Source organism: Podarcis cretensis, assembly GCF_951804945.1.
Source record: "Podarcis cretensis genome assembly, chromosome: Z".
NCBI classification, from domain to species: domain Eukaryota; kingdom Metazoa; phylum Chordata; class Lepidosauria; order Squamata; family Lacertidae; genus Podarcis; species Podarcis cretensis.
The window spans coordinates 39,850,710-39,868,961 of NC_137184.1; the positions used below are offsets into that span (position 1 = coordinate 39,850,710).

Consider the following 18,252-nt stretch of genomic DNA (forward strand, 5'->3'; position numbering starts at 1 on the left):
CACTTTCTCATGCAAAACGCAGGAGGGGAAAGTTTCCACCTGGAAACTGGAATGAGAATGTCCAAGATGAAATAAGACTTATTTCATATTATTATTAAATAATAATGTTATTAGATTATTATTTTAATATTATTTTTAAAAGCGCTCGAATGAGTACCGGAAATGATAAGCGTACACAGAGAGCTCTTTTCTTTCTACCTCTAAGAGGCTAGTTGCGTCACGCTTTCTCCTCCCAAGCCCTCCCTCCAGAAACGAGTCCGCGTGGGGGGCGTGGCCAAGGCGGAGCTGCGGGTTCCACCATAGAGAGGAAGCGGAAGCGGATCCGGTTTTTCTTCCTAGAGCGGGAGGGGGGGAAAGTGGAGGTCGGTGGTGGCTTCTCTTGGCCCAGCTCCTGCTATTGCCAACCTACCTAGGTGAGTCTTATGAGGTCAGGGGGGGGGGCTTCCCCTTCCCTGATGCAGGGACACTTTTAAGCATTTGTTAATTATCATGGCATTCGCATCCCATCCTTCTTCCTCCCTCCCTTCTCTGTTTTATCTCCACAACAGCCCTGCGAGGTGGGCTAGGTTAGGTTAGGTTGAGGGATATGGTTGGCAGGCCTAGTAGACCTCGTGGCTGAATGGGTAGATCTTCATATTCTTTCTGTCCCTGTTTTCCTGCAAGGAGCTTGGGGTAATATAGCCGTTTCTTTCCTCTCCCCCCCCCCCAACCTCCATTTTATGTTCACAACCACCCTTTAGGTTTAGGTTTAGGCTGAGAGAGACCATGGGTTTCATGGCTGAGTGGGAGATGGCTGGGTTTTTTTTTAATTTTAAATAAACCAAAACCCTAAACTGTTCTTCATCCTGACAAATTGCAGAGGGCTGTATACAATAATTGACAGGCTGGAGAATAGTAAGAATACAGTAATAAGAATGCAATGTCACATCCCCCCTGTACAAAAAAAAAAAACGAGAGTTTAATAAACCGTTTAATAAACTTTGATTTGATTTGAAAAAAAAAAAACGAGAGGCTACAATTTATTATAGCACTGCAAAGCAGGCAACAGTCAGTTTGAAATGCCTAAGCAAACAATAATCATGTGAGCAGGTGGCAAAAAGATTGTGGTGATTATTCAAGTTGAACTTCCTTATAAAGGCAGGGCACCACCACAAAAAAAGTCTAAAACACAAGTATTCTGCCTCTCTCCCCCCACCCGGGCCACCACCACCACCATTCCTCATTTTGATGCTCTGTCTGCTGTACCACATTGTCTTTTTCTCACCCCCCCAACCCTCATTTCAGTGGCCTCCTTGAAAGCTTTGTGCATTTGTGCATCCGTTTAATGAGCTGAACAAAGGAAACTTATACAAAGTCGCACCGCTGGTCCATCTAGGCAAATATTCTCTACACTGGCAGGCAGCGGCTGTCCAGAGTTCAAGACAAGAAGTCTCCCAGCCCTACCTAGAGATGCTATTGGGGATTGAACCTGGGACCTTATGCATGCAAAGCAGATGCTCTCCCACTGAGTCACAGCCTTTCTAGGACTATACCATACACATTCAGACTTATTATTGAGGCACAGATGCTGCACTAAGACCAGATCCCAGCACAGGGCTGGATGATGCAAACTGCCCAAGTAGGAGAGAGGGAGCAGGAAAGGGGGCAGATCGTCTCTATCTTTGTGGCCTTGATTTTACCCCCCAAAAAGGAGTACATGCACACACATCTGCTTTTGAAACTTTTAAGGCTGCCTTAGGACACTGACAACAAGGGAGTGGCCTGTGAAATGAATGCAAAAATCAGCCTCTAAAGCAGCCTTCCCCCAAACTGATGCAGTCCAGATATTGCTAGACTCCAGCTCCCATCAGTCCCAGGCGCCATGGACTATGGTCAGGGATAAATGAAGTTGTAGTTCAAATCATCTGGATGGCACCAGTCCTGCTGCTGCATACCATGTGTCATGTTTTCCAAGGCCTTCAGTCATCCTTACAACAACTGGGCAAGAGAGGTTAGTATAGGTATCCCCATATTACAGGGTGGCAATGAGGGGAGCCAAGAGAATAGTTGCTTGCTTAAGATCACCTTGTGAATCCTTAGCTGTTCAACCAACCAGGATCTGAACCAGCTAGGGCCTTCCTACTCACACTCTCACCCACTAGACTACAGTAGCTTTCTAATGCAGTGATAGGCACTGTGGACCTTTAGGTCTTGTTGAACTCCAATTGCCATCAGCTTCAGCTAGCATGGCCAGCGATCAAGGATGATGGGAGTTGTAGTTCAACAACATCTAGAAGACCACAGGTTCTATCCTCCTAACTGCAGTGTATTTAGATTTTAAATACAAGGGTGGAGTAAAAAAGGAATTATTAGTTACATATAACTAAATATGAAAGGGACACGGATGGTGCTTTGGTCTAAAGCACTGAGCCTAGGGCTTGCCGATCAGAAGGTCAGCAGTTTGAATCCCCATGACGGGGTGAGCTCCCGTTGCTCGGTGCCAGCTCCTGCCAACGTAGCAGTTTGAAAGCACGTCAAAGTGCAAGTAGATAAATAGGTACCGCTCCAGTGGAAAGGTAAACGGTATTTCCATGCTTCTCTGGTTTTGCCAGAAGTGGCTTACCGTAGTCATGCTGGCCACATGACCCAGAAAACACTGTCTGAGGACAAACGTCAGCTTCCTCAGCCAGTAAAGCAAGATGAGCGCCACAATCCCAGAGTCATTTGCGATTGGACTTAACTGTCAGGGGTTCTTTACCTTTACCTTTAACTAAATATAGAGAAGGGAAAAGGTAGTTTCTCTTTTCCCACTCCACCAGTTCGAGACCCAACAGTGTTGTGCTGATTTCAGCTGAAGACTGAATAATCGGTATAATCCTTCCTTAGGTCCTTTCCTGCCATATGCACAATATCTAATTTATCTTCAGTCTGGAGGAATAGTCATCCCCTAGTGCAAATTTCTATCTCACTGTGTCCAGAAATAAAGAACATTATTGTACAGTGGCTTTTTGCTGCTACAACAGCATAGTTAAAGGATAACTAGGTGATGTTAAAACAAAAAGTGTGGGCATCTGCTATTGGTATGTTAGCTTCACAGCAGCTATGCTCTGCATTTTTTTGTCCCTCAGAATGTACAATGCTAAGGTGAAAATTATTTAAAAGACTTTCATAACCAGATAAACCTAGAAATTAAGTTGATTTATTTGGAGCTGGAGTATCTTTTCTCATAGATCATAGAATTGTAGATCTGGACGCAAGAACGCCTTTGTCTTGCAAGGTAGTAATGCTGTTCAGAACATTATATAGTTCTGCCCATATATGCTGGCCAAAGAAAAGAATGTTGACCTCTGTTCCATGTTCAACTGTTTCTAGATTAGGCATGTTGGAACTACACCTTTGTTCCTGCTTTGCTTTTCTCCACTCTGCTAGCTGCTGGTGGAATTTCTGCTGGCGTGTCAATTAAGTTCTATCAGTGAATATGTCATACCAGCACTGTTGATCCAGATCTGCCAAATTCTGCCACTTCCTAAAGCCCCTCAGGCAGGGTAACTGCAGTATAGGGTTGTGTCCTTCGTTTGCTAACAGTTTTCTGTCACTATATTTCTCTCCTGTAAACTCCTAAACAGTAGGTGAGAGATATGTATGCCAGAGAATGATCATTGTCTTAAAACATTGACGTATAAATTCCAAATGAAAACAGAATATATACTTTGGGCTGCCTGGCTGTTTTGTGGTGGGAGCTTTCAGATTTTTATATAGTGCATAAAATTAACATGCCACACTTCTTTTCTTCTTTTTTTAGTGCTATTGATTTTTTTTTTCCTTTTGGAAAACCAACCTACTGACCAGAGCACTGTGTGACATCAGAACAAATATCCTTCAGGTTTGTGGAAATAGGTTTACTGAGTGATATTCAGCTACTTCATAATCAAGGTGGACCTACTGAAACAATGGTTTTGAGTTCAGTTAACGCCACTGATTTCAGTGGGTGTGGTCTGAGTATGATTGACATTGAATAACACCCCATACTTGCAGGGGCATACCTAGGGGTTGGCCAGGTTGGGCTCTACCAAGGGGGAGCCAAAATCATGTCTTTCAGCTCTGGTTCTGAGTGGCTAGGAGGCTGCCCACCCATCTGTGCACTCCTCCACTGCTCTGGATAGCCAGGCAAGGCATGCAGGCTGCTCTGGGCACCTCCATGGAGGAATTTGGTTGCTGGTGTGGGCCACCACAGCAGGGGGCCCTCCCCAGCCGGCCAGCTATTAGAAGTGTGAGTGGAATGCCCAGCAGAGCTTGGGGAGGGGGAAGAAAGACAGGAAGAGCAGGCAAGAGTTGCAGGAGGAAGAAAAAGGAAGGAAGGAGACAGAAGGGAAAGCTGCGTATGGAGAGAAGCAGGCAGGCAGATGGACAGATGGAGGAGACACAGGAAGGGGAGCAGAGCAGATCCAACCCTGATGGTCACAGAGGAAGTCACTGGCAGAGAGTGGAAGATGATGAAAAGCAAACTTTTTGAGTTTCTGATCCATGGTGTCGCCTGGCTCAAAGGCACTGATACACCTCCTTCTCTATGGTGTCAGGTGGTCGGCGATACAGCTGCTTGCCAAGTGCACAAGTGAGCTCTGCTCACTTGATATAAGTCCTCTTTCCCCACCACCACCAGCATTGGTAGAGTTTGTGGAATTTGTTAAGAGTGGTGGCTGCTTAGAAGCTTATCAGGGTTGCTCTCTGAGAAGACTAGTAATGGAAAGCAGGCATTCCCTGAATGACACATTGTCTACCATAATCAATATTTCCCCTGCTGTATAGCTGCAGGAGAGTGTTTGGTATGTTCAGTTCCATGTTTGCAGGTGACGGGTCTGCAGGATCTACCTTGCATTTTACGAGAACTTTGGAGACCACTAACCAGAACCGCACCCCACCCCTGGAGGCGTGTGGAGCCAGATCCAACATAGTGGCTCAGGAGGCAAGGCCAGTTATCTGCTGCACCCTATGTGCAGCACATATATATGGTGACCTAATCTCCCTAAGGTGAAGAAGGGTATTTAAATATAATTAAAGAACAGTTCAAGGATATGAGAGAAAAGCTACTATAGCTGCAATAGTGCAGCTGGTTCCTATAGTAAGCCCCACTGAACTGTTTGAAACTTAATTCCAATTAAACATAGGATTGCACTGCAAGTAGCTGTCAGACTATTGCTGGTATAATGACCACTTTTTCCAATTAAGAGGTTGTTATCTTTTATCACAGTTTAGCCAGTCCCAGAATGTCTTTGTTAACAAGCCAGCATGAAAGGCTCTCTCTCTTTCCTCATCCTCCCTTTCACAGAGATATTAGGATTTTATGTAGCTATGTCATTCTCAGAGTATGCCAATTGAAATCAATCAACTTGACTTATTTTAGTCCATTGATTTGTGTGGCTCTATCCTGAGTATGACTTCAGTTGCATATAACCACTAGACTCCTGCACAGGAAATACCATCCTACTTTATGCTATGTTATGAGTGTTTGTCCCTTATCACCAGTGGGGAAAAATATCATGCTAAACCTCCTCTTCATTTAAGCACTTAAAAGCAACAGCTGCCTTTCTAAGATAATGACACTGAAGCTAGAACATTTACAAGATTCTATTAGATTCCCTCAAGTCTTTTTCTGGTAGACCAGGGGTAGTCAACTTTTTTAATACCTACTGCCCACTAATGCGTCTTTCTTCGTGGTAATATTTCCTTACCGCCCACCAGTGCTCGATGGAAGGAGGATTCAGCTTGTGCCGTAGAATCCCCACTGCCCACCCAGAATCCTGAAACACCCACTAGTGGGTGGTAGGGACCAGGTTGACAACCCCTGAGGTAGACAGTTTGTCTATTGAGCCTAGTGTTGTCTCCTCTGACTGGCAACAGCTCTTCATCATCTCAGGAGGCCACTGTCCCACCACCTGCTACCTAACCGGAGATGCTGGCTAGTATTCAGTTTAACACTAAGTAACCATCCCATCATTTACACTTGCACAATGATACTTCAACGCACACCAATCCCCATCATGCTCTGGGTGGGTTCTCCTAACACTCCAGAATAGATTTGGGGAGGATGCAGGGGAGAAAGAGGGGGCAGAGTCCTGTTGCAAGTGTTAAATCCTTGCACTGATGGGGATGGTTACTTAATGCTGCATTGGATACAAGCCACTGGAACTTGAACTCAAGCCATTGTGCACACATGGAAAGCATGTGCTGCGCTCATTGAGCTATGGTTCCTTGGGAGAAAGTCCTGCCATACTCAGTGCAATTTACTCCTTAGTGTGTTGAGGATTGCAGCTGTAGTTGGTTACAAATTCAGGTGGGGTATTTGTTTGTATATATGTTTGGCAAAAAGCATGTGTTTCTTCCCCACCTGCCCACCCACCCAGATCTCTCTTAGGAAACATGATTTCCGAAAGCGGCTCATTTGTGAAGGGCATGATGCTTGGAGGGATTTTCTGCATCTTGGTCACTCTTCTAGGACACATTAAGATGGGCCACAGCACTACGTCTCATGAGCACCGCCATCTCCAGGCTCCCAAAAAGGAGGATGTTTTAAACCTCTCAGAGGACGAGCGCCTGGAATTGAGCCAGAGCATCCGTGTGTATTGCATAATCCTTGTCAAACCAAAGGATCTTGGGCACTGGGCAGCTGTTAAAGATACATGGAGCAAACACTGTGACAAGGCAGAATTCTACAGTTCCGAGAAGGTCAAAGTCTTTGACTCCATCGTGCTAAACACAGATGACATGTGGTCAATGATGAGAAAAGCATACAAATTTGCCTATGAAAACTACAAAGATGACTTCAACTGGTTCTTCCTGGCCCACCCTACCACATTCGCCGTTATTGAAAACCTAAAATATTTCTTGCTGAAACAAGACTCATCCCAGCCATTCTACACGGGCAGAACGGAGACATCTGGAGACTTGCAGTATGTGAACGGTGATGGAGGAATCGTCTTAAGCATAGAGTCACTAAGGCGCCTTTACAAAGTTTTTGAGGATCCAGACAAGTGTCCTGAACAAGGGGGCATGATTTGGAAGCTCTCTGAGGATAAGCAGCTAGCTGTCTGCTTGAAGTACACTGGGGTACACGCTGAGAATGCAGAAGACTCTGAAAAGAAGGACATCTTCAACACCAAGTCAGTTGGTTCTCTCATTAAAGAGGCCATGTCAATTCACCCAGATGAGGTGGTGGAAGGCTGTTGTTCAGATATGGCTATCACCTTCAGCGGATTAGCTCCTAATCACATGCACGTTATGATGTATGGAGTTTACAGACTCAGAGCATATGGGCATAGCTTTAACGATGCCTTGGTTTTCTTGCCTCCCCCAGGCTCTGATAATGATTAAGACTTGTTCCTCAGGAGATTGTATGTGAAGGGTGTAAAATGTGTAGTCTTAATGTATAGTATCCTTCAGCAAACAGCATGTACATAAGCTGATCCAAATTTTGTATTTGAAGGTAATGATGTAACTACATGTTTTGCACAAACTGGTTTTATAATCTTTACAAGTGGGGAAAAGGGGTAGGGGCTTAAAAACAACAACACTCTCTTCTAGAATTTGAGTTGTTGCCTTCTGAAAAATTGTTCAAGGTTTCCTTGTCAACAAAAATCTCTAGTGGGTATATGAATATTTAAAATGAAAAATCATCCTCAGTCTACTGTAAATTAAATCTATTTTTTGCAGTTTTGGGGTTTGTGTGTCTTCCATCCTTTCATAGTGGCAGCTTTTCATGCTCGAAGGGGATGGAAAAATACAAATAATGCCTTTAAAACAGCCTTCAGTTATTTCCTTTTGACTTGGTGGGATGGGAGATGAACTCAACCTTATTGTTTGTTTTTAAATAAAAAATTTCTGTTCTTGTCATTCATGTAAAAATGTGGTTAAGTACGTACTCCATTAGGCACCCCGAGGCTACTACTCCCCATCCATACGCCAGTTCTTACTGCTAGACCCCATTCAGAGTATATGCAGCAATGCAGATAGATGCACTGAGGGGGCAGTGGGTAATGAAAACCTAACCTAGGGGAAACCTCAAGTGTAGGAGTCAAATTTGGTCCTCTAGCCTAAGGACTCTTCACAGGCCACAACTCACTTGATCCATCATTTGAGTATTCTTGCATGAGTGGGATGCATCCCTGGAACTGTAACAACTTACTTGCCTGGATGGAGGTGGGAGGGTCAACATCTCTGCCTTGTAACCTAGTGAATAGCCATCTATTGCTCTGCCCACTTTTACTTCTGGCCTCACAGGTTGCTGATAAAAGGAATGAAGTTCATGGGCTTTAAAAGTTTTATCCACTGCAGTTTCATGTTTCCAAGGACTGCTGCATGCCTAGTAGACTGTTCTTTTTCCTTTTAAGCAACAGGCTTAGGGTATCCAGAGCTCCAGTTTCACTAGCGCAAGAGACTTCTGCTTGTGGATTAGAATTTTCCCCTCCTTTCCTCCCCCCCTGCAGGGCTGGGGACCCTCTGGAGCAGATTTTTGGGGCACATAGGGAAAGGAGAGACTGAAGGCCCATTGCATGCACAGAGTTCTGATCATGGAGCACTGGATGCAACTTGCAGTTACTATCATTGTTTCTGAAGCTTTTCAGTTTCCAAATAAATTAGGCCTCTGGGGTAACTGCTGCCTCATAAAAGTCACTCTGAAGTTGTGGGTGTATGTTTTGTTGTGGTTCGCAGCTTTTTAAAATTTTTATTTTCATTGTTTATACACTGCTTTCACCCTAAATGGTCGCAATAATAAATAAAAATACTGATTTGTGTTTTTAAAAGAATACGGCAAGTTCAAGTTCAATAAGCAGGTGTAGTACAAATTACTTAAAATGCCTGCTGAAATAGAAAGGATTCTGGCAAGCAGCTGAAATTCAACAGGGAGGGAACCTGTCTAATCTCAGGCAGGAGGGAGTTGGGCAAAATCAGAATCACACCGCTGAATGTATGGATCCTGGTGGATAAGCCACTAACAGAGGCCCCCTCAAGTATCTGAATGACAGGGCAGGGATATAAGGAATCAGCCGGTACTTCAGGTAACCAGGCTTTGTAAATTAATAGAAGAACCTTGAACTTACCTCAAGAAAATACGGGCAAGCAGGGCAAGCTTTTAAGCATCAGGGTTATATTCAGGCATTGCGGGCTGCACATTATAAACTCATTTTGTACATGCTCTGGTTATTTGCAGTAGTCATTTATTACACTAGCTATTACTGAAGCACATAAAAACTTGGTTTGACAATTTCATGGATGTAGGCACCACTGTTCATGAGAGTTAAAACGCCAAAGGACAGATGTAAAGAAAACCATCTCAGCTGATGATATTTCAGCATTCACTTGATTTATTTAGCATCACCACAAAGTTTACATTTAATCACACATTTTAAAAGAAGAATTAAAAACAGGCCAAGATGAAAGGCAATGGATTCTTCCTGCTGCTTCACTTATACGTCTTCATATGCCAGAGACCATCATTTAAATAGTGAATATTCTCAATGCCAATTCCTTTGTTGACCTTCTCACTGCAGAGGAAAGGAGGGGAAGAGAACAGCAAACACTGATTTCCAGATCTCCAGGATAGGTATTTAGAATGTAAACCAACAGGACTAGCCTTCACACCAACTTGTTGAATTAAGACAAATACTTTTTCCATTGATCCTTAATAACAACTCTCAAAACTATGAGCATTTTATTTTGGGGGGGAAATGGCTACATTGAGAACTTCTTATAAACACATACACACCTTGGGTGTCTTTTAAACTTTTAAAGTATAAGAACTGTGAATCATCCTCCCTCCTTCCAGCATATTAATCCTCTCTCAACAGAAATCTTGCTCTTTTTATTATTTATAATTTTGAGTGCATTTTTTCTTGTTCAAACATTCCTAATAGTTTATAGGGAAGGATAGTTGATGGAAGGGAAGCAGGGGAGTTAATTTTATCACCATCATACATCAGATTACATACTGTATTTATGTAAATCTAATGCGCCATTAAATCTAATGCGCACCCTAATTTTCGTGGTGTGATTTGGCCAAAAAAGGCGCACATTACATTTGAGTAAATACAGTAATTTAAAACTGTCCTATACTAAAACAGATTACTTAGTCCATCTTGCCCCATCTTGTCAACGCTGTGTTATACCGAACTACATCATACTTGGAGTAGACCCTTCAAAATTTGTGGACATGACTAACCTAAGGGCAATAGGTATACTGTAACTTAGCTAGCTAAAGCACAGTGACTGACATGGCTCTTAGGCAAAGACTTTCTTCCAGCACTATTTTAGATCCTTTTAACCAGATCCTGGACCCTTCTGCATAAGAAGGTTAACCACTAAGCTACAGCCCCTCTTATTAAATTATATGGAGTACTGCCACCACTTATTAACAGATGCAATTGGAAGGAGATTTGGATGAACATCTACTGCTGATCTGGAAGGCAATTCGTTTTGCAAATCACCTGGGCAAGGAACTCCAGTTACTGATCTGTGCAAAACCGGCATGGTGTGCTGGTTACTGCCAATATTAGGTCCTGGGAGGCCCAAGTTCAAAGCCCCACCAGCCATAAAGTTCAGTGACTGCCATCTCTCAGCTCAACACGCATCATAAGGTTGCTGAGGGGGGTGGGGAAGAGAACTATGTACATCACCTTGAGTTCATTGGAAGGGATATAAATGGCACAATCTCATGTAATAATAAAAGATTCCCCGAACTCTCTAGCCAGCCACAAAAGATCTATCCATCATCATATTTGTTCAAGGGCTCAGAGAGTGCTAGCAGTAAAAGTGCAATAGAATGTTATTAAGGCATATACTTCAAAATCCTGGCTGAGGAAATTTATAGCTGAGGACATTTCATTTTTGTGGGAAATCTCAAAACTCATAGTTAAGCCCACATTCCATGTCTGGATTTTAGTTTTGAATATGTGCATCTTTTAGGAAACAAATTGCAAATATACATTTCATCTAAGAGCGTCATTTCACTATTTAGTTGCCACTTAATGAAAAAAAGAGGAGAGGATGTACAGTTACAACCAATGAAAAGTGAATAATTTATGGGTTTTCCGAACAATTATGTAAATGGAGAAAAACCTAAAGTCTTCCTTTGGGGAGGAGAGCTTTCAACCTAGATCAGAAAATTAATTTACAGTACTCCTATAACTGATATGCAGTTGAATTACACCCATAAGGAACTACTGCTTTGTTTCGGAGATGCAGCAGTATATAATAAAAGATTCCAATGAAACCTATAATTCTGCTAGACTTGGAAATCTATGCAATAATTGAATACAGGCAGGCCCCATTTGCATGGGGGTTACATTGTGTGGCACCACGCACGTCAGTGAAATCACGTATAACAAACCCATTGAAAAAGCCAGCAAATTCCCTGTTCTGCCCTGCCCTTTTAGTGATGTTTCAGTGACAGCTTTATGTTGTTTCTGGGTCGCTTCCAGGTTTGGCATGATATGCATAAAACAGTCACACACATATAGAACACACGTAAACAGAGGGTTGCCTGTATGTCTCAGTTTTGGTTATGTTTGGTTTGGTTTTAAGTTGCTTTGTGTTGCCTCGGGCAAGATAAAGTGACAGCATTATCATTATCAGCATCATAATCATGTTAGTAATTTTTCTTTGTTAAAATCCAACTTCTATCAGATGAGACTTGTCTGAAATATGACACTAATGCATGCTTCTTTCCAATACTTTTGGAAATAGAACAAATTTAAAGTGAAACACTGGAGGTGATGGGAAGAGCCTTGTCATTCAGTAATGGAAAAGGACAATGCAAGTTTGTATTTAAGCATTCACCTGGTAGTCATATGTGACATTGACACGGAATTGCATGCAAGCAAGTGGGCTGGCAGAAAGAGAGAGAGAGAAAGAGAAAGCATTCCAATGCTCTTCTGCACCCAGAAGAGAACCAAGCTGCCCAACCAGGCTGCCCAAGGAGAGACATCTCCTCCTCTGCACCCAAATGCAGACATGGGAGTGGACATACAGGAACTCTTGGTGCCAGCTGTACCAAATTAGTGCAAAAGGTAACTTCACAGCTTAGCAACTTTTGTGGGCTTATTTACAAGGCTGGGCCAATACCATCATGAATGATCATCAGACAATATTCGATATTCACAGAGATGTGAAAAACAATGAAAGACCTATTTGAAGGTAGATGCTGTGGATCGCATCAGCTCCTCAAGGGATCACCAACAGCCTGAGAGAATTTTATTCTACATTTTGGACCATTTGCTTTAGTATTTGAGAACTATAAGCCATCTTGGGTATCTTGGCAGAAAGTATATTTATTGTATTACCTACTGCTACTATTACTGCTACATTTCCATGTTACTGTGGCAGCTGGATGAGTTTGTGGGTCTGAGTCAAAATAAGTCTGAAGTTTTCCAAGCCCTTCATGTTGGCCTGAGCTACCCCACTCTAAAACAGGCAATGACAGTAAAGAGGTACATTATTTTTCTTAGAAAATTAACTCACATATCCTCTGCCGACATCTTCATGACTCCAACACACAGGGCATGTTGCTTTCCTTCGGCCATTATTGCCTATAATCACCAGCTAAGGAAAACATCTGATATGTAGTATGAAAAAAGACAACAAGAACAGCAGCAGAAAGACTAACAAGGGAAACACTATTTCAAAATGGTCACAAGAATAGCGTGCTGAAGCAACTAACCTTTCCCTGTAACTATGGAACATTTAGGTTTATAGTATAGCTAGAGGCACTGAAAAATACAAGACTCTCAATCCCTAAAACCTCAACCCTTTCGCATCCAAGCAACCAATTATGTCCACCCAATTTATTTGTTTTATTTTTAATCACACTTTTCAGACATAAATATTGTCTCACAATGCAGCTCACATCAAACTAAGTAGCCAGCTAACAAACTAAGAAGTCACAGCATGCAAGGGAAAGGTAGAGGAAGGAGATCATCCAATCCAGTCCCTGGACCCTCATCCAATGGTTTGCTGTCCCCCCAAGTTGTGTCAACATTTATGTGGAAAGATCACCACACTGAACTATAAAACCTAAACATTTAATGCAACTTTTAAAAAAACACCTAACCCTTTATGTTCAGTACAGCTTGCCCTGTCAGATGCCACAGTGAAAAAGAAATATTGAGCAACACAGGGCAGCTATCCAAGGATACCACGATTGTATCAGCAGCTGATGGATAAAGTTTAGCTCCTGGAGACGTCAGACCAGGGCACATGATATTTGCTCCGCTAAGTACAAATTTAATGGCTCCTTTATCAACTTGTTGATGTGGTAGAATGAATGGATCTGAGAAGGGGCAGGGGAAAATTAGAACAGATACAACACTGACTGTTATCTGAACATTTAATACAGTCATCATTTAGATTATACAAACGTGTACTTTAAAGATATATGAAATTGTATTGGAAGAAAAATGGTGTCACCAGCAAAATATTCCACCACTTCCATGTATTCTCTAAAAAGTGATCTTACACTTGGTATGTTTTAGGTATTTATAATCTTAATACATTGATGAAATTTAAATCCACTTATTCAAACATTTATTTCAATTAGGTATTTTCATCAAATTACGAAATAAACTATGACACTGAGAAAAAGAAGCCATGAAACTGAAAAAAGCAGTCATAAAAAGCCTTCAGCAGAAAAGCAACAATTCATTCACAACTCCACTGGCTACCAGTTAGTTTCCGCGCCCAATTCAAAGTGCTGGTTTTGACCTATAAAGCAACATCTCAGGACCACAATACCTGAAGGATTGCCTCTTTCCATATGAACCAACCCAGACCCAGCAATCATAATCTTAGGCCCTTTTTTGTGTGCCTCCTCCACAAGAGGTCCGGAGGGTGGTAACCTGAGAATGGGCTTTTTTTGTGATGGCTCCCCGCTTGTGGAATGCTCTTCTCCGGAAGAATTGCCTGGTGCCTTTGTTACATAGCTTTAGGCTCCAGGCAACAACATTCCTCTTCAGCCAGGCCTCTGGGTAATTAAACAACCTATGGCCTTTTAAACTGTGGGGTATTATATTTGTTTGTTACTAAGTTATGTATTTTTGTGTTTCTATATTGTAAACCGCCTGGTGATCCTCAGATGAAGGCTGATATGGAAATGTAATAAATAATATAATAGTAAGCGCTGCAGACCCTCACTGTTCAAAACCAGCAATTAAAGCAGGCAACGACCATTTTGCACGGGGGTTACATTCCTGACCCCCACAAATGTCAGTGGAGTGAGCATAAGCCCTCTCCGCCCGCCCCCTTTTCTGGCCATTTCCGGGTTGTGGCAATTGCACACATATTGAACAGGTAGTAATTCTCTCTTTTTATCCACCTCCATGTTCCTTTACACTATGGGTAGGCAAACTAAGGCCTGGGGGCCGGATCCGGCCCAATCACCTTCGAAATCCAGCCCGCGGACAGTCTGGGAATCAGCATGTTTTTACATGAGCAGAATGTGTCCTTTTATTTAAAATGCATCTCTGAGTTATTTGTGGGACCTGCATGGTGTTTTTACATGAGTAGAATGTGTGCTTTTATTTAAAATGCATCTCTAGGTTATCTGTGGGGCATAGGAATTCGTTCATTCCCCCCGCCCAAATATAGTCCGCCCCCCCCCCACAAGGTCTGAGGAACAGTGGACTGGCCCCCTCCTGAAAAAGTTTGCTGACCCTTGCTTCACACTGTCTAACTGTAGTAGCTAACCTTGTATTCCCTCAACTTAGAGGATGCACTGGAGGAAGATAACTGAACCAAAAAGGCAAGCCTCATAAACGGAAAAGTGCAAGTTGGAGGCAAGCAAAAGGGAAGTATAAATATGTAGTGCAATGGGCAGGAAGCTGTTGCACACTAAACAAAATAAAGGACATAAGCAGAAGAGCACATCAGTGGTATATGAATATACCCATAATGCACAATACAGCAACTGAAAACACTGGAGAATGTACAACTTAATACAGATACAAAGCAGTGAGCCAGTAGGCTTTTCACTTCTCACTTGTAGTTATGAAGCCACCTATTTACACATATCAGAGTGCAGAAAAAAATTGCATGCTTTAATAGTTATGACAACCCCACTGCTGCACTCTTTCAACTGCAACCCAACATGTCTTCTCCAACACACTTACATTTATGAAGTAATCTGAGAGTGGGATAAAATGGTCCTTCCCTTTGCCTGAAGAACAACAATTCTCCATTTACTGTGAGGATTTCTATATGTTCATGACTGGAAGATACAAAGTTTATGAGAAATTTCACAATTCTGAGCAATAAGGAAGTGAATATTTCAGACTGTGCATGCCTACATTATTTCATGTATTCCTCCAAACCAAATGGTTTAACTCTTTCAATATTTACATCCACTCATCTAAATGAAAACCATGACAGAGCAATATTCCAGGATTACTGGATATTATTACCGGCAAACATGAATAGACCAATATAACTTGGAAAACAGTGTGAAGGAAAATACTGACCAACGTACTATCTTCACAGGGTCTTTCTTTGGCATAATTTGGTTTAGCCATGGTTCGATCCCAGGAAACTGGTCTATCAGCTGGTTCTTAATGCCTTTAATAACAGACGTTTTTAGTTGGATGCAGTTGGACACATTCTCCTTTTCATCAAATCTGCCAAAGGGAACAAGATTTTCAGATGAGACTTCCCGATGCACACAGATACCACTCCGGGCAATAAAAAAAACACAGTACATAAAACATTTAAGTCACACCCGAGGGTGCGAATGCAGAGTCTGTGGTTTTAAGCAACTTGAGTCCATTTGATTCTGGCGGGTCATACTCCTGAGTATGCTTTATTTAAGGTCATCAGCAGTAAAAATAAAAATAAAAAAGACATGAAATCCTAGGCATATTTTCTTTGAGGAGAAGGGTGAGGGAGGGGCTCGATTCTGAACTAACATGCCCAGGATCCCTCTATGAACAGCATGAAAGCCCCAGGCTGTGAGGCCTTCGGGTGTCAAAATCCTGCCCGCCCCTTACTCACTTTTTGAACATCTTGGCGGGGTTCCCGGGAGAGCACTAAGAACCGAGGACCTGGAAGGCCAGCGACTGACAGCAGCAGCAGCAGCTCCCACACAAGCCCTGTTCCCACCCTCCAGCCCACGCAAGCACGAGGCCTCTCGTGGCTCTTCCTTTATCCCCCGCGCCAGCCGCAAAGGAAACCCGCGCTGTCTTACCGCCCCCTAGCGTCGCGGAGGACTGCTTTTCCCGCGGGGCCCTTTTCCGAGAGAACACAGCAGCAACCGGAAAGCAAAATAAAATGTAGAACTACAACTCCCAGAAAGCCATGCGGTAGCTTGGTTCTTTTTTAGCCTTCCGGACTTTGGCGCTGCTGTTGCTATGGAGACCAATCAACCACAGCTTAGCGTGCCCTTTTGTTTTTTGTGTCTGGAGATGAAAGCTGCAGGTCTAACCCCACTTACCTGGGGAGTGCAGCCCCACTGAATTCAAGCAGGACTTACTTCTGAGTGGGCATTGTTCAGATTGCAACCTAAGCACCTCTCAAACACACCTATACATACAGTGTGTGTGTGTGTGTACACATTCATTATATATTCATATATAAAATTCACTGTACTGTATGTATAATTAAGTGCTTTTGAAAGGGTTTTTTTATTAAAAATAATAGAATCACACCCTTGCCCCCTTGCTTTATGGTCGTGCCACACAGGTTCAACATTTGATCAGAACTGTTGCTTCAACCAAATTATTATACTTATGCTAGTATTTTTGTCACTTGGTATTTCAAGTTACTTTGAAATGCTGATTTGCATTACCAAACTGATGCAGGCTAGAGTTTCAAACTGAATTGCCACCAAAATCAAAAGGGCCTCCCATATGAATGCTTCTTATTCTGAGAACGCCCTGAGACTCCAGGTACAGTATAGGGCTGTGCAGGTATATAAATTCAATAAATAATAATAAATAATAATAATAAATAAGTAAATAAACAATAAAATAAATAAACAATAAAATAAATAAACAATAAATAATAAATTATGTCCTGTTCAGGGAAGTTTTTAATATGTGACATTTTAGTGTATTTTTCATCTTTGTTGGAAGCTGCCCAGAGTGGCTGGGGAAACCCAGCCAGATGGGCGGAGTACAAATAATAAATTATTATTATTATTATTATTATTATTATTATTATTATTATGTATATAGTCATTAACCAGACTGGAATCCCCTCTTCCCACACAGCCTGACATCAAGTACCCCTTTCAAATATTATTTTACCAAGCTCCTAATAAAACAAGCAGGCCATGCTCCCAGGGTTGCAGCCTTAGCTTTAATCTCAAGGAAACATTTGGTTGCGTCCAGCATTAGTCCTCATCAGAGTGGACTCACTCAAAGCCTTAAAACATGATTGACTTAGGCCCATTCATTTCAGCGGGTCTCTTCTGAATTAAAAAATAGCTATATTTGCAACCCAGTATTTCCCAGTTCTGGACTTTCTGCAGTAAACAAACTCCTGCTTTTTAAAGGCTACGCTTGCCAAGTAAGATATGCAAAAGTATGGAGCATTCCAAAGCACATGTTGTGCTGATAGGAAGGTCCATACCCTAGTAGCATCTGAGATAAGAAACAACCATTACTTTATTTGAAGTTGTGGGCTGCTGACCCTTTTAAAAAGAAGGTTTGTGAATCTTTGGAGTTGTGAGGCCCATTTGCACAACAGAATTAGATAATTCAGGGTTTGGTGAACCTCCACAGTGTTTGGTATGTTGAGAAGTAATCTTGGGATAAAATTGCTCATCTGCTGCTCAGGCCATATGCCATGACAATGAAGGAAGCATGGTTGGATTGTGTCAGCTAGTCACAAGGAAGTAAGTACATGAGAGCATTTTGCACCATGCTGAAGCCTACTGTCATGTAGCCTGATTGTAGACATGGTATACTCAATAGCTCACTCGAAGGTAAGTGTGCTGTTCTATTTACTTAGTTGATTATATCCATGTGACATCCTAGGTTTTCTTATAACTGCTCTTAGTAGGAAGCAATTTCCTTTTAAACTTGGGGTGGGTGTGGGAGGGTGTCAGGTGGGGGCTCAAGTGCAAGAGCAGAAGAAATGCCAGAAACTGATTTGGCTGCTTGAATCTAAGAATCTCTTCTTCAGAAAGTGAGTAGTAAAGGACTTGAGACCACAAGCCGCAAGACTTGCTGACTTGTTATGGCTTGAAACCCAAAATACACCGCTGCTACCATAACTTCTCAGGTTTCATCTTGAATT

At 42.3% G+C, this 18,252-nt stretch overlaps 2 protein-coding genes across 3 annotated transcripts; one reads left to right on the forward strand and one right to left on the reverse strand.

Moving 5' to 3' along the window:
* Positions 1–278: 278 nt before the first annotated feature.
* On the forward strand, positions 279–7,866 carry C1GALT1C1 (C1GALT1 specific chaperone 1). 2 transcript variants are annotated; one of them, XM_079962895.1, is made up of 3 exons: positions 279–413; positions 3,782–3,862; positions 6,381–7,866. In XM_079962895.1, exon 3 carries the CDS (start codon positions 6,397–6,399, stop codon positions 7,345–7,347), a length of 951 nt encoding a protein of 316 aa, XP_079819021.1. In that variant the 5' UTR covers positions 279–413; positions 3,782–3,862; positions 6,381–6,396; the 3' UTR covers positions 7,348–7,866. The 2 variants fall into 2 exon arrangements, with proteins under 2 accessions (XP_079819021.1, XP_079819022.1); XM_079962896.1 differs by lacking the exon at positions 3,782–3,862 and having other exon boundaries at positions 295–413.
* Positions 7,867–9,315: 1,449 nt separating this feature from the next.
* MCTS1 (MCTS1 re-initiation and release factor) lies at positions 9,316–16,184 on the reverse strand. Its single transcript, XM_079962952.1, has 6 exons — positions 16,006–16,184; positions 15,480–15,632; positions 15,132–15,229; positions 13,164–13,297; positions 12,490–12,557; positions 9,316–9,518 (listed from the first exon to the last, which is right to left on the reverse strand). Exons 1-6 carry the CDS (start codon positions 16,014–16,016, stop codon positions 9,437–9,439), a joined length of 546 nt encoding a protein of 181 aa, XP_079819078.1. The 5' UTR covers positions 16,017–16,184; the 3' UTR covers positions 9,316–9,436.
* Between the last annotated feature and the right edge of the window lie 2,068 nt (positions 16,185–18,252).